The 22,867-nt window shown below is 43.2% G+C and overlaps 2 protein-coding genes across 3 annotated transcripts in view; one reads left to right on the top strand and one right to left on the bottom strand.

Moving 5' to 3' along the window:
- gli2.L (GLI family zinc finger 2 L homeolog) overlaps positions 1-9,077 on the bottom strand; it is a 113,385-nt gene extending 104,308 nt beyond the window's left edge. The window contains exons 1-2 of the mRNA XM_018234138.2: positions 8,959-9,077; positions 7,333-7,427 (exon numbers count right to left, since the gene is read on the bottom strand). The gene's annotated coding sequence lies outside the window, so the exon portion shown is untranslated. The remainder of the gene's footprint in view (positions 1-7,332; positions 7,428-8,958) is intronic.
- A 619-nt stretch (positions 9,078-9,696) lies between these two features.
- On the top strand, positions 9,697-22,584 carry ralb.L (v-ral simian leukemia viral oncogene homolog B L homeolog). Of its 2 annotated transcripts, XM_041575558.1 has the most exons (6): positions 9,697-9,776; positions 17,576-17,647; positions 18,494-18,647; positions 19,231-19,439; positions 20,062-20,239; positions 20,507-22,584. In XM_041575558.1, the coding sequence occupies exons 3-6, from the start codon at positions 18,534-18,536 to the stop codon at positions 20,624-20,626; spliced, it is 621 nt and encodes a 206-aa protein (XP_041431492.1). In that variant the 5' UTR covers positions 9,697-9,776; positions 17,576-17,647; positions 18,494-18,533; the 3' UTR covers positions 20,627-22,584. The 2 variants fall into 2 exon arrangements, with proteins under 2 accessions (XP_041431492.1, NP_001084154.1); NM_001090685.1 differs by lacking the exon at positions 17,576-17,647 and having other exon boundaries at positions 9,699-9,776; positions 20,507-22,579.
- Positions 22,585-22,867: the final 283 nt, after the last annotated feature.

Consider the following 22,867-nt stretch of genomic DNA (forward strand, 5'->3'; position numbering starts at 1 on the left):
CCGCATGCACTACCTTAGCGGCTAAATAATATAGGGTTACGTTTGGAGCAGCCAGACCTCCTGTGTCAATAGGGAGTTGTAATGTAGAAAGAGTGACTCTGAGTTTTTCCAGCCCAGAGAGTTTTTCAAAGTGTCATGTCTTCAGAAAAAGGTAGAGGGTAAGGTTAGAGGTAGTTGTCTAAATATATACAGGAACCTTAGCAACATAAGCATCTTAAACAGATTTATACGCCCTAGAACAGTCAGAGGAAGGGTGGACCAGATTGGAATTTTGGATTCCAGATTGCATATTAGGGGATTTAGATTGAATTCTTGGAATTTTCCTAAATTTTTATGTACCAGTAAACCCAGGTATCTGAACGAGGTTACCTGTTGTGTTGGGAATGGAAGTTTCTGTCGATCTACTCTTAAGTCATCTATAAGAAACATTGCTGAAGTAAAGAGTATGATTGTTGATTAGTTCAAGGGCAGTCCCAAATGCTACATATGGATTTTCTAAAAACAGTTTAGCCTTAAGCCAACAACCTCTGGGTTCTCCTTAATTAGCATTGCCAAGGGCTCCATGGAAAAGCAAACAACAATGGAGAGAGGGGGCAACCCTGTCGAGTTCCACGAGAGAGTTCAAAGGGCTTGGAGAGTGTGAATATGCAAGTTAAGTCTCCGGGCTAAGATTTTTGCATCTACATTTATCAAACAGATGGTCCGATATGAGGAGCAGTTAGTAGGGTCTTTTCCAGGTTTTTGGATTAGAATTATTAGGGTTTCTCTCATGGACTCAGGCAGTGTCCCCCCTCAGCACTCCATTATACATCTTGGTCAACAAGGGAGTAATGTGTTTGATTTGTTTAGCGTACCACTCAGTCGGCAATCCGTCCAGGCCAGGAGTTTTCCCAGCCGGGAAGGAGGCTGTAGCCTCAGTTACCTCTAATTCAGCAATTGGAGCATTAAGTAAGGTACGTTCCTCTAAAGTCTGGGGAGAGGAATGGTGTCTGCATATTCATGTATCTGTTCGGGTTAACAAGTAATAGATGTCTTGTATAGTTTAGTATAGTACTTGGCAAAAACGTCATCAATATCTGAGGGATTTGAAACCGGACTGTCCCTATCATCATGGATAACTGCTATGGAGGAAGAAGGGGAGAGATCTCTAGAAAGTAGTGCAAGTAGCTTGCCATTTTTATCACAATGGGCAAATATATTTGCTTTCTGGTATAGTAATTGCCTATTTACAAGTTTTGTTTGTGCTAGTTGAAGTGCTGCCTGAGCATTCAGCCATTCCTGTTTAGAAATGGTTGTATGGGATTTAATGAAAACCGATTCAGTATCCAGCACCTTGCTTTCCAGATTGCAAATTTCACTTTGGGCTTGCTTCTTAAAGTTCCTAATGTGGGAAATATATAGGCCTCTGGAGTAAGCTTTGAAGGTATCCCATTCTGTCTGCAGATAGGCTGAACCAGCATTAATTTTGATGTGAGATTCTAGTTGCGCCTCTATAGGTTCTGCTATGGAGTCAAATTTAACCCAGAAGCTGCTAAGTCTCCAAATGGAATCTGATGGGTTATCATTTGTTGATAGGGATATCAATACTGGGCAATGATCCGAGATGCCTCTAGGTAATATTACTGCCGACACCAAATTTTTAACTATCTCAGGTGAGCCTAGTGCCAGATCAATCCTGGACATAGTATTGTGGGATGCTGAATAACACGTGAAGGATTTTTCGTCCGCGTGTTTAAGTCTCCAGAGATCAATTAATAGAAAGTGGAGGTTCACATAGCTAAAGGTGTGGCCCTATTAAGTTGGGGACATAACATGTCTTGTTTCTCTGACATCACTGAATTAAAATCACCCATGAACAGCAGTGGTAATACCGGAAAAGTAGCCACCTTTCCTATAATGTGGAACATCAGTTGCTCCTTCAATGGCGGAGGTGCATATATGTTAATTATTAAATATGGTTTGTAAATTAGAGAACATTGCATAACAATATATCTACCCTCTCTATCAGTTGTTAACCTATGCAAAGTAAAAATACACTAATTTGATACCAATATAGAAATTCCTCTAGCATAGCTAGAGTATGCGGAGTGATATATTGAAGCTATCCATGATCTTCTCAGGGAAAGAAGTTTTGAGCCGTCCAGATGTGTTTCCTGTAAAAAAAAGTATGTGAGGTTTGGCGTTTTTAAGCACCTGAAACACCAACCCTGTCTTAATTGGCCTACCCAGACCCCTAACGTTCCAGGAAATGATGTTTACCATAGCCATATTGCAGATGGGAAAAAGTGTGAGAGCTGGGGGAAAAAGTGTGAGATGCTGTAGGAAATAAAGACTGACCAAGTCGGTCCATGAAGTGTCCCACTTATCTTTCAAGAACTTTCCATATTGTAAACATAGTTCCAAACAAAGTGAAGAAGGAATGACAGCAACATAACAAACCCAAACAACTTTCCCGCCCAACTCACTCTACAGCAACCTGAGCGAGCCATTCTCCCGAAGCTTTAATTGCTCTGAATATTAAGTGGGGGTAGAATCAGAGGGCTTTCAATTCAGTTCTCTGAAATAAACCTGTTGATTGTGAAGTGAGAGTTAAAGCATGTAGAGAGTATAGCTCCACTTACCAACTGGCAAAATGGGTCAGACAAGTTCAACTTGTTTTCTTAGCTCAGTCCGGTGGTGGTCTTTGCCATGAAGAGCGAGGCGGTTGAGGTAACTGCCTACCCTCTCCGCCGGTAGTGACTACATCCAAGTGTGTGCCTCCTCTGGTGTAGCGAAAAAACAAGTGCGGTCATTTGCTTTGACTTTAAGGCGAGCCGGGAATAAGGGATTTGACGTATGCGCAGGGTTTCTCTAAGCGAGGTGAATTTTGTTCTTTGTTTCCGGATCTCTACCGAAAAATCTGGGTAGAAGGATATTCTTTTTTTTTTTTAAAATCTTTATTTTTTGTCAAGCAAAAAAGACATTACAGCAATTGCACATATTTATCGAAAACACAGCATATAAGCCTAACATTGCTAAAACATATTATGTATGTAGCTATTGCAATTATCATCTCTTGCATGTTAATAGAAAATCACAGATGTAGGCTAAGCAATGTATCTTTTCATAAATCAGACAGATCTGTCTTCGGTACGCTGTCAGTAATATGCAGTCTTTGTATAGTGCAACCTGATCAAAAATTATGTAAAGGGGGATAAGTAAGGGGAGAAAGGGGGGGGGGGAAACAGTCCAGGCTTATCGATATACCCTGAAAAAGCATTGAATCACAGTAGAGAGTGAACAGTTTGACATTACAGATATAGTTAGGCAAGACAAACTGCCAATATTAAACAAATGCAAATAGTAGCAAACATGGTTTGAACCAAAAGATAGCCCTGTCATGGTCTGGCAGAGAGTAGCCAACTTAGCAACGGGGTCTAACCCTGAAGGATATTCTTTGGTTCTCAAACATAATGTTTTCCAGTTTCCTTGCTTCTTGGAGAAATTTGTCTCTGTCTCAGCGATGAAAGGCCGTGGTGGTGAACCGGGTGGAGGGTGGCTTGCCAGGAACTCTATGTGCCCGTTCTATAACAAAGTTAACTGAGAGCGTGTTTGGTTGGAAGAGTTTGTGCAGCCATTGCTCTAAAAAAGTTTCCACCTGTCTTCCCTCTGCTCTTTCTGGTAAGCCAATTATGCGGATAGTATTCCTTCTTAGGCAGTTTTCAATGTCCTCTGCCCTTGCCTCCAATGCTGCCAATCTGCAGGTTGTGTCCTCCAGTCTAGCTGGTATGGGGTGTACCAGGTCATCTAGATCTGAGATCCGTTTTTCTGCCTCTGCAGTATGGTCTCTAATATTCTGTACATCTTGCTTTACCAGGTTAAAGTCAATCTTAAACCTGGTCAAACTCAAACTCATCCAGCTTGTTAAGTACAGTGTTATGATTCTGAACCAATAACTGCAAAATTTGATGCAGGTTAGGGTCTGGTACACTTGGTATGTCAGCGTTATTGATTTGTTCCATCTCTTGCATGTTTAGTGTACAGGGATTGACAGCAACTTGTGTCGCAGAGTCTCTGGCGAATTTGCTTAATCGTTGCTGTGTCACAGTACTCACAGAGAGTGTCTCCCGGTCAGGTCTTGGTGTTTCAGTGCCATTTTGTGTGGCGCATGGCGTTGCGTCCATAGGCCTACCTCGTGTCCGACTGCTGCCATATTTCCCCATATGAAACTGCACTTGGGACTGGTGGACTGATTGCTGCTTGCCCGTTTAAGTGTGAGTATTTAAGGGGGTTCTGTATCCCGTCTGAAAACTATGTTAATATCAGGGTGTTGCACGGAGCTCTCACAAACATGTCCTACTCAGTACGCATCCAGGCCACGCCCCTCCTGATCTAAGGTTTTTTGGTGGGCCCCTATTGTCCCAGTCCAACATTGAGCGCGAACGTGCGCCTGCGCGCGTGCGCCCTGGCGTGGAGGGGGGGCAGTGACATAGGGGAGGGGAAGCGGCAGAGGAGAGGGCCGGAGTGGGGAAGGGAAGTGGCAGAGGGCTGGAGTGGGAAGCTACAAAGGGGAGGGCTGGAGTGGGGATGGGAAGCAGCATATCAGCAGACAGGTAGAGGGAAACAACTACAAACTAGGGTTAGGCAGAAACGGTACTTGCACAGCGCCCCCAATTGTTGCACCCTAGGCAGGTGCTGACAATAAGATAGGATTTATGCCCACAGCATCTAGTGCAGTCATGCTCATTAATACAAACCTACACAAACCAAAACATGATGCCCTGAGAATGTAGAATCACATGGGCACTGTACAGTATGTTGACATTTCTGCGGAACTTTTATGTTGACATTTCTGTGAAAATGTTGTGGAATTCAGAGAAAGAACAAGCAAACGACTGTGTGTATTTACTGTCACCCCCAGGTAGCTGTTGCATTTGCAACAAACTGTGCTCAAAAGATCTGTTCAAACACACTGGCATTTCTGTGATATTGACTCTCACTCTGCCGAATCCCAACCCTTGTGTTGTATGACTTTATTGCGCAAAACACCACATAACCACAATTATTTACTCAAAAAAATGCATTTGGGGTTTAGCATCTGTTTTGATCATTGAGGAAGTTTGGGCTCCAATCTGACTTTGCAGATTATGTCTTGGCTCAGAAATTTGGCAAACTTTGTGTGTCATATTTATATATTATACAAGTAGTGCATCCATTGAATATGCACAGATGGTTAATTCACTTCTGCTAATAGTGATCCTAGTGGGTGTGTGAAAGTGATAGGGACCTTAAACTGTAAGATCATATGGCAGGAGTTGATGGGGCACTACACTGTAAGCTCTCTGGGGCAGGAACTATTGGGAAAATGATATTGCAAGCTCAACTGCAGTATATGTTGGTGCTATATAAATACATGATAATCTGTTCCAAAGAGGTTAAATTTGGCTGCGGAACATTCGCCCCATTTGATAGCCACCCGCCATGTTTATTCAGTGTCTGTTGCATGGTTTGCTCAAGGATAAAACAGAATTTTTACTTAAGGTGATCTAGTATCTTCGCACACACAGTTTTTCCTTTTTGATGTGGAATTTTATTTATATAAAAGTGGCATGCAAAACTTGCTTCTTCTTATGCAAGTACATATATATAGATTGGCCTCACCCGGCTCACTGCACTGTAGTGGTGTGCGGGTCGAGAAAATTCTCGACACGCACCCGACCCTAACCTGCCCCCTCTATTTACAGACTCGCGCCCGCCGCACAGTGGCATCACGAAAGCGAGTCAATAATTTAGGGGCCGGAAACCAGCAGTGCTAGGTCGTTGGTGGGAAAAGCAGGAGAAGAGCTCAACCTGGATCCGACCCGAAGATTTTGTGCAGGAGTTGGCCTGAACCAACAGGTCCCGTGGGTTTCGGGGCGGCCCGCACATCACTACTGAATAGCTGCAATTCTTATCCGACTTTAGAAGTGGGGTTGGGACATGGCAAATGGGCCCATGACCTACTGTAGGGGGTAATATAAAGATCCAAACCTGCCTGACCCATAGGTAAACATACAGCTTGCTGTTGCACTTTTGTATACTTGTGATCTAAGAGATGGGGCAGGGCAGGAGCAAGTATATAAGGGACAATGGCTCGCTAGGTCGGGCTGGGTACGCGTTTTTGTCAACCTGTGCATAACTAAAGGAAAAGTATCCAGAAAAACATTTCCGAAGAAGAGAATGGCCCAAACATTTCCACAGTTTTCCCAATGACAATTTAGAAGCTTTATCTATATCTGGTATTAAGAGGGTATCTCTCAGCAGAGATCTTACACATCCAATGTATACATCTTTTAAAACCAAAATCAGAATTTGATGTTATGTACTATTTTGATCATGGAATAGTTTTATTTTTTTATTCCTTTCCTTTTGAACACTCATTGGTTGCTTTCCATTTACCTCTAATCTCCTGTGTAAGACCAGCCTATGATTAAGTGCAAATGACCATACCTTAGATGATTTGTGAATAAAATTCCTTTTTTTGCTGTTACTACGCCTGTGTATGTGGGTTACTACGCCTGTGTATGTGGGATTTTGGGTACCTGCTCTAACATGTTTTATTCCTAGCTCAAGTGCTGATCTTAACATCAGTAATCACTACTTAGAGGTTAAGGACAGGCAATAGTTTTCTTAACGTAATGGTTCACCTTTAAGTTAACTTTTTATATATTATAGAATGGCTAATTCTAAGCAGCTTTATTATTTCTTATTTATAGTTTTTGAAATATTTGCCTTCTTCTTCTGACTCTTTCCAGCTTTCATATGGGGGTTACTGACCCCATCTAAAAAACAAATGCTCCGTAAGGCTACAAATATATTGTTATTGCTACTTTTTATTACTCATTTTTCTATTCTATTCCCTACGATTCATATGCCAGTCTCTTATTCAAATCAATGCATGGTTGCTAAGGTTATTTGGACATTAGCAACCAGATTGCTGAAACTGCAAACTGGAACGCTACTGAATAAAAAGCTAAATACAAAATGAAAACCAATTGCAAATTGACTCAGAATAGCACTCTCTATATCATAATAAAAGTTAATTTAAAGGTGAACAACCGCTTTAAGAAAACAAAAAATTACCACCAGGGGTCTCTGTTGCACTCTAGTCTATGAATACATTTTTGTATACATTTTACTTTAGATACATGGTGCCCATGGTGAGTAACTGAGTAGCAGCTCCCTGTCACTTGTATAAATACAATAACTATTGCATATTCATAAAAAGGTGAGTTAAACATATTTATTGGATTTTATTCCTGGCTTAGTGGGATCTTCTTCATCATCTGTGACAATGTGATCAATAACACTCACCTGGGGTTTTTATCAGATGTAAACTAGGAACCCAGAGGCAGCTTCCTGTTCTGCAATTATAAAAGCAACTTTCTTCCCCTTTTTCACTGTAAGTTCTGTAGATTCAAGAGAAAGTGAATTAACAGTAAGTAATTGCAACCTTATTTCACAACCCTGTTTCTTAACCTTGGCTCCCCAGATGTTGTTATACAACTCCCTGCATATTTTGATGTTTAATAATATGTTAATAGGCGAACCTCCTAAAACCACTAGCATCTGCACATGTACAGAGCTCTGGTTCTCATCTCATGCTCCTAGGCTGCTCTCTTTCCCAATGTCAGTGGGGAAGGGGCTTAATTGGGGGTCTCAAATTATTATTCTACCTAAACTGTTCATAGGACCAAAGAGCCAAAGCCAGAAACTGCAGTGATTAGTACAAATCTCTAGCTTCTGCTAATATTAGAAGTGGGGATGCACCGAATCCACTATTTTGGATTCGGCCGAACCCCCGAATCCTTCGTGAAAGATTCAGCCGAATACCAAACTGAATCCGAACCCTAATTTCCATATTCAAATTAGGGGTTGAAAGGGGAAAATATTTTTTACTTCCTTGTTTTGTGACATAAAGTCACGCGATTTCCCTCCCCGCCCCTAGGACTCGGATGGGCTGGGCAGAAGTATTCGGCCGAATCCGAATCCTGCTGAAAAAGGCTGAACCCCGAACCGAATCCTGGATTCGGTGCATCCCTAATTGGAAGGAGCAGCCTGCATGTAGGATGGTAAGTAAATGTAAAAGTGATGATTCTGCGGTCGGTCAACATGAGTGCAATGAACAGGCTTGTGCTGAACATACATTTCGCCTATTGTTTTATTTAAATAGGTTGTTCACCTTTGAGAAAACTTTTAATATTATGTAGAGAGTGATATTCTAAGATAATTTGTAAATGCTTTTAATTTTTTGCTATTTAAGTTTTTTGAGTTATTTAGCAGCTCTTAAATTTGCATTTTAAGTAATCTGGTTGCTTGGGTCCAAATAACCCTAGCAACCATGCATTGATTTGAATAAGAGACTGGAATATGAATACGAGATGGTCTGAATAGAAAGATAAGTAATAACATTTATCAATAACAATACATTTGTAGCCTTACAGAGTGTTTGCTTTAGAGTGTTTGCTTTAGAAGAGAGCTTTTTTATGCAGAGCTCATGATCCATATTGTGACAAAATATCTTATGGGTGAAGTATTCAGTAAATCTCAACAACCTTAGGTTTATGCCTTACGATAAGAAAATTCTTAATTTAAAATAAAAGGTACATTAATATGTTTATGGGTATCATCACATCCCAGTGCAACTCAACTGCTACATAAATCCCAGGCCTGGTCCTACACTCGCAGCCACTTTCCTTTGATCCAAATCTCGCCTCGTTCTACCCAGAAACTCGTGGTTATTGCTGTAGTGCAAAAAAGACAAATCCGGCTCTGAGTGTGTGCTTAATAGTCATAAACACGACAAGGTGCGGGTATCGATTCAATACTGAAAAGCTTAATGTAGACTTAGGAGGTCTCTGAGGAAGTGCTTTGTCACGAAACGCGTCAGACCTCAGACGCCATAGTTATTTGATTGTATGTCTTAAATAAAGTATTTACCTTTTAAACAATCTGGAGACGAGCGATCTGTGTTCATACCCAGGAGTGCGCGGCCTGCACGTCGATTGTTATTGCTGTAGTGCTCTCAATTACCCGCTCATTTTACCCATAAGCCCCTGCCTGCACACCTTCACTTACCCACAAGCCCCTACAACACCTAAACCCTGTTACCCCCTCCCCAAACCCCCCCGCATGTACCCCACCTCAAAACCCCCTGCCTGTACCCCTCTACTAAATAATAAACCCTGCAAGTACCCCAAGACCCTTTCCCCAAAACGCCTTACCTCCCTCCCTCATACCCATAACCTCCTGCCTGTGCACGGAGACCCTCTTTCTTTATCCCACCCAACTGCCACGGCTGTAACCTAAGCTTTCTCTCTAGCCAAAGCCCTGCTGGAAACTTCTGCCTATTTTCTAACTCACCCATAACCCCCTTTAGGCACCAATACCCTTTCCTTATGATCCTGCCTGTACCCTGACATTCTCTCTCCTCACTCATAAACCCACTCATTAAGTACGTTCCTCTTACACTTAGTAGTAATGTGAAATAAGGTGCCCGGGGCATACACTCAGTATAAACTTAAATCTCATGCCAGATCTCCCCACACCTCACAAATGTTTCTACAGAAGAATAGAGCTCTGCGCCTGCGCGGTTGGCTCTACACTGTGTCCCGCCCATTAGGGGACAGCTCATAGTAATTATGTCCCAGCCCGGCAGCCGTAGCGGTTCCAGGAAGTTAGGGAAGGAGGAGCCGCGCCCGGGAGCTGGGAGTCAAGGAGTACGAGAGGAGCCGGGAGCGGGGAAGGGAGAGTAGGAGGTGAGTGGGATGGGGATTTGACGGGATGTGTCTTGTGCTTCCATTATTACCCTTGTAATGTGAAACCGGGTGGTGTTAAACCACAGCTCGAAGTTCCTGTCCCTCTGTATCGCCCAAGCACCTCCCTATTTGCCTGTCCTCGGCGCCCCACCAACAGCTCTACGCACAGAATTCACTACAGCCTGACCCTAGCACCCCCCTACACCCATGTAATGTGACTCGTTGCCTCCTCCCGCCACTTCCGTACTGTCCTGTCACTCATTCATTACTCCAGAATCCATCTACAGTCCTTCCACTCATTCCTTACTCCCAGAATCCATCTACAGTCCTTCCACTCATTCCTTACACCCAGAATCCATCTACAGTCCTTCCTCTCATTCCTTACACCCAGAATCCATCTACAGTCCTTCCACTCATTCCTTACTCCCAGAATCCATCTACAGTCCTTCCACTCATTCCTTACTCCCAGAATCCATCTACAGTCCTTCCTCTCATTCCTTACACCCAGAATCCATCTACAGTCCTTCCACTCATTCCTTACACCCAGAATCCATCTACAGTCCTTCCACTCATTCCTTACTCCCAGAATCCATCTACAGTCCTTCCTCTCATTCCTTACTCCAGCATCCATCTACAGTCCTTCCACTCATTCCTTACTCCCAGAATCCATCTACAGTCCTTCCACTCATTCCTTACTCCCAGAATCCATCTACAGTCCTTCCACTCATTCCTTACACCCAGAATCCATCTACAGTCCTTCCACTCATTCCTTACTCCAGCATCCATCTACAGTCCTTCCTCTCATTCCTTACACCCAGAATCCATCTACAGTCCTTCCTCTCATTCCTTACTCCAGCATCCATCTACAGTCCTTCCTCTCATTCCTTACACCCAGAATCCATCTACAGTCCTTCCACTCATTCCTTACTCCCAGAATCCATCTATAGTCCTTCCACTCATTCCTTACTCCCAGAATCCATCTACAGTCCTTCCACTCATTCCTTATTCACAGAATCCATCTACAGTCCTTCCACTCATTCCTTACTCCCAGAATCTACCTACAGTCCTTCCTCTCATTCCTTACTCCCAGAATCCATCTACAGTCCTTCCTCTCATTCCTTACTCCAGCATCCATCTACAGTCCTTCCACTCATTCCTTACTCCCAGAATCCATCTACAGTCCTTCCACCCATTCCTTACTCCAGCATCCATCTACAGTCCTTCCACTCATTCCTTGCTCCCAGCATCATTTACATTCCTGTCATTCATTCCCTTCTCCAAGCACCCCCTACTGTCCTGTCGCTTATTTCCTACTCCCAGCATCTCCCTACAGTCCTGTCATTCATTCCCTTTTCCCAGTATCCCCCTACAGTCCGGTTGCTTATTTCCTACTCCCAGCACCCACTTCAGTCCTGTTGCTTATTTCCGACTCCCAGCATCCCCTTACAATCCAGTCATTTATTCGTACTTCTAGCATCCCCCTACAGCTCTGCTGCAGCTCATTTCCTACTCCCAGAATCCCCTGCTTCCAGATCTTTCTTGAACTACACATTCCAAAAGTGGAGATGTTTGGGAATCACAAGCTTAAACATTATATTTAGATCTTTATTGTGCGTCTAAGCTCATTTGGACACATAATAAAATCTTTACAGCAGTTATTTTGCTTTAGCTTATGATTCTCAAACTTCTCTATAGGTAAGAACACCCATACTCCATGTGTGAATGTACACTTACTGAGTGCCTCAGCTGTAACAGCACGTAGCTGTGTTGCCTTTTCTTTGTGCGTCTGTATTAGGAAATTGTGGGTCCCTCTTCTGCATTGTTGTTGTTTTTTGGTTAACATGTCATGAATGGACGTTGTGTGCCAGGTGAACACAAATAGTTATGTCTTTATTATGAGGTTGATTTGGTCTCCTTTGTCTTCAGAACCCTGCCCAGCATGGACTATTATTACTATTGTTATTACTCTTGCCTAAATAGTGATCCATCTTTAATGAGACAATGTGCTTCTCGCTCCCTCCTGCTCATCTGCTTTTGAGAACCTCCCTTGGGACCATACAACACACAGTGGGTAGAGTCATGCACATGCCCATTTGGACTGACCCGTGCCCTAATCCAACCTGTAACCTGACCCACGAAACCTCTCTGCTTCTTACCTGTCCCTGATGCCTGGCCCTACAGAAGTTGCTAACTTCAAATCTGGCCCAGGACCCACAAAACTGGAAGTGATATCACTGTTAATCACAAGTGACATCACTTCGTAGGTGAATCAAACTGGTCGGGAAAAAAAAAATCTTTTAAAGGGTTGGCAGGAGAATGAGAGCCTAATCAACCCGGTTGCCCAGGCAGGATAAACCTGCTTTGTGGGTATTCCATGAGTACCTGACTGCTTTAAACATTTTCTGCAGGTACTCAACCCAATGCATGACCCTAACATTGGGGTCTTAATTTGCAATATACAAACATCTTGTGGGTAGCATATTTGCCACATGGTATACATTTGCTTGGCTTAAATGGCTTTTATGCCTTTATGAGACCCACTGACTCCCAGGAGATGTTGCTGCCTGTCTTGTCATAAGTCCGCCACCATATTTATTTCCCCCAGATATATCTGTTACTGTTGCATTTGTGAAACTGCCCCTCCTCCCTGTGATGCAGCCATAGGAGCAGATGTATAAAACATCATACTGGGGATTCCCAGCACTTCAGCAGTTTTACCATTTACTGACACTCTCCTGAGAAGTAAGTATTTTAATGAACAGATTTACTTTGTGTAAATACCTATGTAAATATTCCCAAAATAATGTGCTGTACAAGATATTGTATCTCAGCAGCACCACTGAGCTCTAACAACCCTCTACATTGCTAATCCCCCTGAATATATTGGTTTAGACAAATAGATTGGAAAATATTGCATTTCGATAATTTGTTATTGAAAGATTTACAAATTAACCTTGTTTGGGGTATGTCTCTTAGGGGGTATTTTGTATAATAGATTGTGTACCTGTAATAGACCCAAGAATGGGCTTTCTGGTTACCAGGTGCAGTGACCTTAGCAACCAGATAGTGTGTATAGAGCACCCATAAGTATTTCTTTGCTAGTAGTAGAAATAACAGTTAATGTATCTGCTGGCACATAGTATACTTTGTTACCTATTAGACCAGGCATGTCCAAAGTCAGGCCCGGGGCCAATTGCAGCCTGTTTTCAAATTTACACCGGCCCTCAGCCTCCATCATGAAATTAATAATATTGTAGCTTGCCAGCACAGTGCAATCAGGAATTGCGTAGCCGTAGGAGTAATATTTGGGCACATTAGTGAAATGATCTAAGACTTGGTCTATACTGCTGCCTGTGTGCTGATGGTGTTAGCAATAGACAAGCATTGGCACTTAGTGACGCGGCACTTTCGTATAATTCTTTAGGGCTGAAGGTGCAATAGACGTACTGACGTGCCGATAGACGTACTGATGTATGCGAGAGTGGTGCGTCACTACGTGCCAGTACGTGTCTATTGCTAACACCTTCAGCGCACAGGCAGCAATATACACCAAGTGGCAGATCATTTCACTAATCATGTGCCCAAGTATTATGCCTATGGCTACACGATTTTTTGTTTAAATGAGGCACAGAGATTAAGTCCAAACAGACTCCACTTCTCCACTCTCTAAACGCCGTGTACGCGTCCATCTCGAGTAGGGAATGATCCTGGTCAGGCTGAATGGTCGGCCCCCCACACATTTTCACCTCACCATATCTAGCCCTTGTTGCAAAAAATTTGGACACCCCTGTATTACCTGTATTAGACCTTACAATAAACCATTGATTTACTTATTACATTTCCTTAATGTATTTAATTCATTAAGCCCAGAGGCTGGCTCTTATGTCATAATTATTTGTCAGTTAATCTGATTTCATCTTGGCATCCAAAATATAATTCATCTTGGAATTTGCAGTGGTGGGGGCCATATGCTCAGGCCCTTGTACATGCAAGTGACCATCTGAAGAACTGCGCACTCAGTATGGACTGCTCTCTTAATTATACAGCAGTAACAGATAGTATAAGGGAGCTGCTAAAACGCCAGGGAAACTTGGGGCGACTTTGGAAATTGAAGTGCCGCGAGTGCCTTGGCGCTGGCATTTTAGCGGAAGGCAGTTCAGGGAGATTGTCGCCCCACAGAAGACACCAGGTGACTAAATCTCCCCGAATCTGCCCGTGTGCTAGCTCCCTAAGGGTCCCTCTCATTATAAATAGACCCCCCCCTGCTGTTCACCCGTTCCCAGGTAATGAATGCTCCTACAAGGCAGGACAGGTGGCTGGTAGTGTTTCCAGTGTAGTTACAGGAATGCCCGAGTTCCCCTTTGTATGTGCTTCGGCCTTCCGTTACAGCTGCGTTGTACACTTCCGTTCTTCCAGCCTGGATACTGGTCTGACTGCGTTTAGTATAAAGGTGGCCATACACGGGCAGACCTGAGTCGGCAGCCTATTGGTCTGTGTATGGGGCCCCCCGACGGGCTTCCCCGATCGTGATCTGGCCGAAAGTCGGCCAAATCTCAATCGGATGGGACTTAAAATCCCGTCGGATCGCAGACGCATTTGTGAGCCCTAGGGCCCACGACCGGATCAGCCCAATATTGCCCACCTAAAGGTGGGCATATCAGAGAGAGATCCGCTAGTTTGGCGACATCGCCAAACGAGCGGATCTCTCCGTGTATGGCCAACATTACTGTACACACTAAATTGTTGCATGTCAGATACACACCCCCATGTGCACCTCTTTTACCTGGGCTTTAGTCAGCTCCAGCACTATGTTTTGTGCCTCTTACCCAACGCCTGTCAGGAGTCCCAGACAATTGTTATTCAAGAAAAGTCCGGAGCCTATATTCAACTCTGTGACTAGTTTGTCCAGTAAGAACAGTACCGTTACAGGGCCAGCGACACCAAACAATGGGCAGTTAATCCTTTGCATTGGCATATAAGTTATTTATAACTTGTACACTGTGAAAGGTTGCTTTTGAAGCAGAAGCCCTGAATTTTATTGCAGCAAGTCTGCGGTCAGCTTTGCTGCTTCTCATAATCCGCTGCTTGTCTTGCTTGCTGAGTTCAGGGAGAGCTTCTGTACCCACAGTTAGTTTCTGTTGATGTGCTTGCTGACTTTAGGAGCTCCAGCCCTTGGCCTGACTGAGCTCACAAGGTAGGATGGTTATCTCCTAGGGTCTCTAAAGCTGGCCATAGACGCAAAGATAAGACGAAAAAGTTTTTGTCGGACATAACTTTCGTAGTATTGCTGTCTGTGAATTAATGGCCCGAGCATCGTGTGATATGTTCTGTTAAGTACTATATTTAATCTGAACGGTTAGTTGCAGGTCGAAAGATTGGAACGGACGTCCAATTTAGCCTAATAAACTTCATATCTATGGCCAGCTTCAGGGATCATGATTGTGTCTGGTGGTTTTGTGAAGCTGAAAATGTAACCCCAGGGCAAGTTATGTGAACATAGAAAAGCATGAGGCCTCAGGGCGACTGATTTTATACAGGTTTCATAACCCTGAGATTACTCTATACATTTTAGCAGGAGGTACATTATTTATTATAATTTACAATTAAATGTATATAGCTTAGTCAAGAGCTTTCTCTCTTTGCTGCAGAAAAATGGCTTGCACAAATGTGGCACAAAATAAAATAGTTCCGTATTCCATCTGAATCATAGCCATAGTTCAGGAAAGCCCATTCCCATCATGGCCACTTATACACCTCCTGGCCTGGGATAAGTGATATGCTCTGCATCTTTTAGGGCTAGTCCCCTCTGAGAGTGGCTAATGACCGGGGGATAATCAGTATGGTAGATGGCATTATATGCCAGCTCTCCTGTAGAAAGAAATCTCTTCTGTCCTGTAGAAAGAACTCTCTTCTGTCCCATATTGGGCAGGATAGTTGTGGCACACAGCTGTATCCTGTCTCTAAATCTCTCTCAGGCTCACTGATATGCACCAGGAGGTAAAGTCCTTCACAGGTCCAGTTGGGCAGACCCAAACTGGACCTGCAACCCTGACCCACACCAACCCTGCCCCACACCAACCCTGCTATACCTTCTACCCACACTTGCTACCTGCACCCACAACAGTTAACTGACCACCCAACCTGAGAACCCTTGAGCCCGGAAGTGATGTCACTCTGGAGTCGGATTAACCAGGTACAGGGAAAAAAATTGCAAGATTGGGGAGAGTGGGTGGTCTAGACTCGCAGCTGAACCCATATGGGTACTTGACCCACTACAGGTCTCTACTAGGATGTAAAACCATTTATATCCAGGCACTTTATACAGATCCAAGAAATTACTTTTCTCCATTGTTCTGCGGCTTTGTCCAACAAGAGGATGTGTTTATAGAAGGCCTTTTCTATCTAACAGCCACATTGGCACATGGCCTCTGGTTGCTGCAGGATTCTGGGATTTCTGTTGTAGGCACATACTGTAAATGCTCATGTCTTGTATTACATGCACTGCTCTGTTGGGGTTGGCTTTTTTATTTAAAACTTAAAATTACTATGTACAACAAATGCAAAAATTCAACCAATAACTTATCCAGGAGTTAGAGGGCCCTACCCAAAAGAGCTTACAATGTAAAAAGCCTAAGTTTATGGTAGGTGTGTACTTCTTATACAGACTACCACACGGAGTATGGTATTTGTATTTTAATCCTGTCAAACAGATTCAGGTTGTATGGACTCTGGGCTCAAATCAACATGAGTTAAAAATCGGACCCATAACATCATTGAGGTCAGACTTTCAGCAGGACAGTCGTTTCCCACCTGAATGGGCCCAGTCGTCAGCTTAGGGCTCCCGTCTGACCTTCTGCTTGCTTAGCCAGCACTGAAGAGGTTTATGGAGTACAGCTGCAGGGCAGGCAAGCAAACTGTCAGGGGTTCTACTGCACAGCACCTAAATAGTGACTGCAGTCTTAGCACTATTGTTTTGTATTTTAACTAATGCTCTTCTGACTGAGGGTGGTGACGGAGCTGAGCAGGGTGTCATGGGTGCTCTCTTAGCAAAAGTTTTGCTCTCATTCTTACTTTTGGCTCGCTTGTTGGATCCTGGATAATGTGGGTACAGTGGGGAGAACCTCATAATGAAGGTCACTGCTCAGCATTAACGTTTTGGATGCAAAACTGGCATAGTTGCTGCAGTGAGTCTTGCAATTTAATGTTTCCATTATGACAGGCAGATCTAAGGTGCCCGCTACACAAAGTTAGTCGGCATTGGGCATGAGTCCATACGCTCCCCATATAGATGCCCTGCGCTGAGAGGAGCATGTTTTGGGCACACTGGCAGGAAACACCAAGAGGAAGTTTATGTGAATTTCCTGTGGGAATGACAAACAATAGCGGGAAGTGAGCTCTTTGTAAAGTTGCATTTTCTGCACGTTTGTGTTTCGCTTTACATGTGTATTTTCCCTATAAATGGTATGTAGTCATGTTGGTAGGAGTCCTCATTTCATTCCTGTCCCTAAAATTTTGGTGATTGCTACAGATTCCCTGGAAATTCTGCCACTCTGTTTCTGATAATTGCTTTATATTTCTAATCCCAACAACTTTGATTTCTCATGTGGTAAGTAGGTTACCCCATACTGCCTGTCTGGTTTAACACCTTGCCTAACCACACACCAGCCATCAATCTGTGCACCATCAAAGGTGGCATTGTGAGCCAGGGATTAGATACGTAGTAGTGATGTGCCGGTATAGAAAAGTTTCAACTGTACCCGACCCGAAACCCACACCCGGGTTCCCTCCTCCTTTTATAGACCCGCGCCAACCCGCCTTGCTGATGATGTTACAAAAGGGGTTACAGACGCAAGCCTATAAAACCGGAAACCGTAAGTCGGCAGTGGTCCAGTTTTTATAACTTTGTAACATTGCCGTAAGATCCTGCTTTATTTTTGATACCTGTTTAATAGGAATACCAACCCCCCCATAGTTATTGATACCTTGATACCTGTTTAATAGGAATATTAACCCTCCATATTTGTTGATACATACAGTAAAGTAATTTTGGTTCTGTACATTACCACAATGAATTTTAAATGAATTTTAAATAAAAATGTTAGGAACTAACCCTTTGCTGGCAATGACAGCCTAAAGTCTTGAACTCCTGGACATCACCAGATTCTGGATTTCCTCCTTTTAAATGCTCTGCCAGGTTTTACTGCAGCGGCTTTCAGTTACTGTTTGTTTGTGGGCCTTTCTGTTCGAAGTTTAGTCTTCAACAAGTGAAATGCATGTTCAATTGGGTTCAGATCAGATGACTGACTTTCACAAGCATGAAAAAAGTCCCTGAGAATGCCAAATAAGGGCTTTGATTGGTACTTTGTAGCCCCTATATGGCAGGCAGCCTACAGGAGGCCCTACTGGGCAGTATGTCTGGTTTTATGCAGCCAAAACTTTCTTCCAAGCCAAAAATTCAAATTTAATTGCCTGCATTGAGGCCACTGGGAGCAACATCCAAGGTGTTGGTGAGCAACATGTTGCTTGCAAGATACTGGTTGGGGATCACTGGAGTAGAGTATAAGGTTATAGCTTATTGTGCCCAGGGAACAATCCATCTATGTTTATTTATATCTGAACATAGGGTTTAAGGGGTCATGTTGTTTCCCTTAGTACAGTATAGGGTGCTTGACATCAATGGAGCAGAGGGTAACGCACCATTTGTCTTTCTCTAACAGCCGGAACACTGAACATCAGGGAAGAGACGGACTCTGAGACATGGCTGCTAACAAGAATAAGAACCAGAGCTCCCTGGTGCTGCACAAAGTGATAATGGTGGGCAGTGGTGGTGTTGGCAAGTCGGCTCTCACCCTGCAGTTCATGTATGACGAGGTAAGAGTAACAGGAATCTGCATTTTGCTTTTCCTGTATAGAAGGCCCTTCACTTCAGAGTTTCCTAGATAATAAATCACACAGTGTGCAGAGTATTGCAGCATTCCTACACACAGGGTTACATGTTACACATACAGGTTGGGGGATAATAATAATAGCATGTGTCAATAAAATACCCTCTTTGGCCAAAATACAATGTAGCCCACATGCTTTTCCTGGTTGGCCAAGAGCCACTTAAATATGCTGTTAAAAGTCACTGACCAACCTGGTCTTGTGTTTTTGGTGGGGTTACTCACAGCCTATATTTAGTTTAGAAGTAGCTGAATTGCGTATGCTTGACTTTAAGTCTAAGTCTTCTGCACCATATTGGTTTTTGGTAACCTGCTGCTGAGCTGGCACATTGGGTATTCTTTTCATAAAAACAGCAGCTTGGCAGGCTACTGGCACAGAATAAACATTGCTACTGCGTGGAGAAGGACCACCTACTCTGCCTGCAGTTTGTACCACATCTGGTCAGTTTGTCTGCTTCAGGCATTTAACTGAATATCCCAGCAGGCGGTTCTGAAAGACTCTCTCCCTGCAGTTTGTAGAGGACTATGAACCCACCAAAGCCGACAGCTACAGGAAGAAAGTGGTTCTAGATGGGGAGGAGGTACAGATTGATATACTGGACACTGCCGGACAGGAGGACTATGCAGCCATTCGTGATAACTACTTCCGCAGTGGGGAGGGCTTCCTTCTTGTCTTTTCCATTACTGAGCATGAGTCTTTCACAGCCACAGCTGAGTTCAGGTTGGTACTGCCCACTGATTACAGATCTGCATCTGATATATCCATTGGATTAAACTGTGAATAATAATCTGATAATGATGATTAGTTACAGATCACTTGGCTTTGGGATACAGCACTGACCCTTGTAAATAATTCAGGCAAAGCTGTTTCCATATCAAATGGTCAGATCATTGTGCTCCATTCTGCCATGCTAACACCGGTATATATGGGCACTGAGCATGGGGCAGATGCAATGTGCAAGACCATGGAGCTGATTATAAACAAGACCTAATAATGTGTTTGGCTGCTGTTGCATGTGCCTGGGAGCCAGCTATGTGGCACATAACCCCACCCTGTGCGGATTACTAAATCAAATCATCACACATTGCAATAAGTTCTAATTATCTTTTTCCTTCCACTAAACAAATTAAATAAGGGATGATAAAGCTGAGTGTGATCCACTCCCTGCACACGAGTTCTCATTGCACACGCCCTGGTTTGGCATGACCTTAATATGTTATAATGCTTTTTCTTTTCTCTCAGCCAAAGCTGTACAACCCATAGCCATTTAGTTGTGCACATTTCATTATGCCACAGCCCTTCCAACAGCAGCACCAATATCCTCCTGTTACTGCACTTTCAGGGAACAAATCCTGCGAGTCAAAGCGGAAGAAGATAAAATCCCCTTGCTCATAGTGGGCAACAAGTCTGATCTGGAAGACAGGAGACAGGTCCCTATGGATGAAGCCAGAGGCAAAGCAGAAGAGTGGGGGGTACAGTATGTGGAGACATCTGCGAAAACCAGAGCAAATGTGGACAAAGTGAGTCTCATGCAAGAGTGTGGGTTTTTTTTTTTAATTGGGGGGTGGAAAAAAAAAAAAAAAAAAAATATATATATATATATATATATATATATATATATATATATATATATATATAAATTCTATATGGTTGCTATGCAGTAACCCAAGCAACAGCAAACATATTGTGAGGCTAGGTTTTCTGTATCATCCTTTTTGATGTAACTATGAATGCAAGACAGATATATATCCGTACATTCCTACTTTCCTCTTTCTCTCTCTTTCCAGGTATTTTTTGACCTAATGAGGGAAATCCGAACGAAGAAAATGTCTGAGAACAAGGATAAGAATGGGAAGAAGAGCGGGAAGAGCAAGAAGGGCTTCAAACAACGCTGCTGTTTACTCTGATATCTGTGGGTAGCAAGATGCGTGGAGGCAGCAGCCAGACGGGATCCCTTTTCTGTCCCTGGCACCCCATATAGTCCTTCATTTCCTTCATGCCGGGGAACATGCACACGCACTTCCACCTCACTGTTTACCACAGCACTATGGGTAAGGCGCTAAAACCCTCGGCTCATTCGGCTGGACCATTAACTTGACATGCCTTTTCATTTCACCATTTGTTTTTAAAGCACTTTCACCTCCACCTTTACCCTATTCCCACCATCTTAACCAGTCCCTTCTGAGCTAACGCCACCTTGTCGCTGCCCGTACTAAGTGCCAAAGTCAGCTTTTTATGCATTTCGCTGTTTGGTTAAACTTTTTGAGGCAGCTGTGACACATGTGTCCAATGGGATTCCAGCTGTGTTTCTGTCAAATCCTCCCCAAACCCCATTTAGACGCTCCTAATCTCGGTGCCGTGTCAAACCGGAACAAAAACCTTCCCTTTAAGAGCTACAGAATCAAAGCAGTTGTAAAACTGAAAATGCCACTAAAGTATTTTGCATTGAGTGCAATAACACTCCCATTTTAGCCTAGATATGCAGTAATGATCTGTTTTCCTAGTGAACCCACATGAACTTGCTCCCCCAGTCTCTTTAAGGGTCCAATGATTATTTTCTATGCGTAACAAGATAGCGGATGTCCTAAAAGGGCAATATTTTTAGGGTTAATTTTTCAGCCAGCCAATAAAGTTGTTGAAACATTGAAATATCTGTATTGGTCGATTTGTCACCATGCAGGTAGGAGGAGACTTTAAAGTTTCTATTTGTGGTGGTGAATCTCCACCCTGAATAATGGCAGCAGGTCCCATGTAGGGCATTTTTGCACAAACTGAGCCCCCATTAGCTTGGCACATTGGGGAAATATCAAAGGGTCATAACATGTCACGCATAACCTTATATACTTTTTTTTTGTTGTTTTTGCACAAGGTCAGCTTATTCTTTACCCCAGAGCTTGCCAGCCAAAGGCTTTCTGGGGGATAATGGGAGATGTAGTTGGAACAAAATGCAGGGTTTCACAGATTTCCCTTACAACCCCCTACCCCCCCATTTTGTCTCGTATTGCTAGTTCATACTTGAGATTCCTCTGATGAGTAACGTGCCCAGTGATACAATTACCTCATATGTAAGAGCTGCTGGATGTTACGCACACACTTTTGTACCTTTCTGCTCTCCCCCTGTTTGTTCTTAGATGTGTTGTTTATGAACTTAGAAATTTTGGATGTCTGTGTGAGGTTGGTCAGTTTGGTTCAGGCAATTAACTGCAGCACTGATTAAGTTAAAGGACTATGGATGATCAGTTGCAGTACCACTCCAGGACCGGTGTCCCATAGAACGGCAACAAAACAGAGGCGCCATCTGTTCTGCAGATAAGGACAGTGTGTATGAGATGGAATCACACTGAAATATAATCCCAGAAATAGCAGTGCCCAGTTGCATCATCACTCTCTGTACATGGGGTTATGACTTCACAGAGATCTTTGCCCCATTAACCAGATTTAACCCAACACTTTGTGCCAAATCCTACGCGAGGGAGAAAACCAATCTCCTTGCTTATTACTTACCTTTGCCTCCTTATTTAGATGAGCCGCTGAGAATGTAAAATAACATTTATACATAATATTGATATATACTATGGCCCATGGTGTTACATTGACCCAACAATGACTTCTGCAGATGCTTTTGTACCAAGGAATATCCGTGTCAGGGTGAGGCCCCATGAAGTAATAGGTCCTTCCTGAATTTTCCAAGAGCAAATGGCATTTTGAAGCGCATCATTATTCATTTTGTGACTTACTGGGGGTGGGGGCAATTTTCTAAGTGTTTTTAAAGTTCTATTTAGCCATGTATTGTTCATTTGTTCCCCATGCTAATCACACTGATTTGTATTTCAACTGTATAATAAAATTTTTACATTTTACTTCACTTTCCCCCTTGGTTCATGTATGTGTGTATTTAATAAATAATTTGTCGTTCAAGTCTTTAGATTGCAACTAAAAATCTGGATCAGACATTTGAGTAGAAGGAGATCCTGCAAGTGCTATGGGGCCCTGGAGAGAAAGGGTGGTGTACCCAGTAATGTACAGTTACAGTATATGTTTTAAAAAGAGATCACCTTCCTGGGGCTCTAAAAAAAATTTGCTCTATTTTGTGGGATTAAAACCTTCTCAACAATCCAAGGAGCCTATAAACTGCTTAATAGTCAACT

This window comes from Xenopus laevis, chromosome 9_10L, assembly GCF_017654675.1.
Source record: "Xenopus laevis strain J_2021 chromosome 9_10L, Xenopus_laevis_v10.1, whole genome shotgun sequence".
NCBI lineage: Eukaryota > Metazoa > Chordata > Amphibia > Anura > Pipidae > Xenopus > Xenopus laevis.

Bases quoted from the DNA above. Each gene is read 5' to 3' on its own strand.
- ralb.L (XM_041575558.1), top strand. From the start codon at position 18,534: ATGGCTGCTAACAAGAATAAGAACCAGAGCTCCCTGGTGCTGCACAAA. The intron at 19,440-20,061 runs GTTGGTACTGCC...CTGCACTTTCAG, and splicing joins ACAGCCACAGCTGAGTTCAG to GGAACAAATCCTGCGAGTCA. The intron at 20,240-20,506 runs GTGAGTCTCATG...CTCTCTTTCCAG, and splicing joins CCAGAGCAAATGTGGACAAA to GTATTTTTTGACCTAATGAG.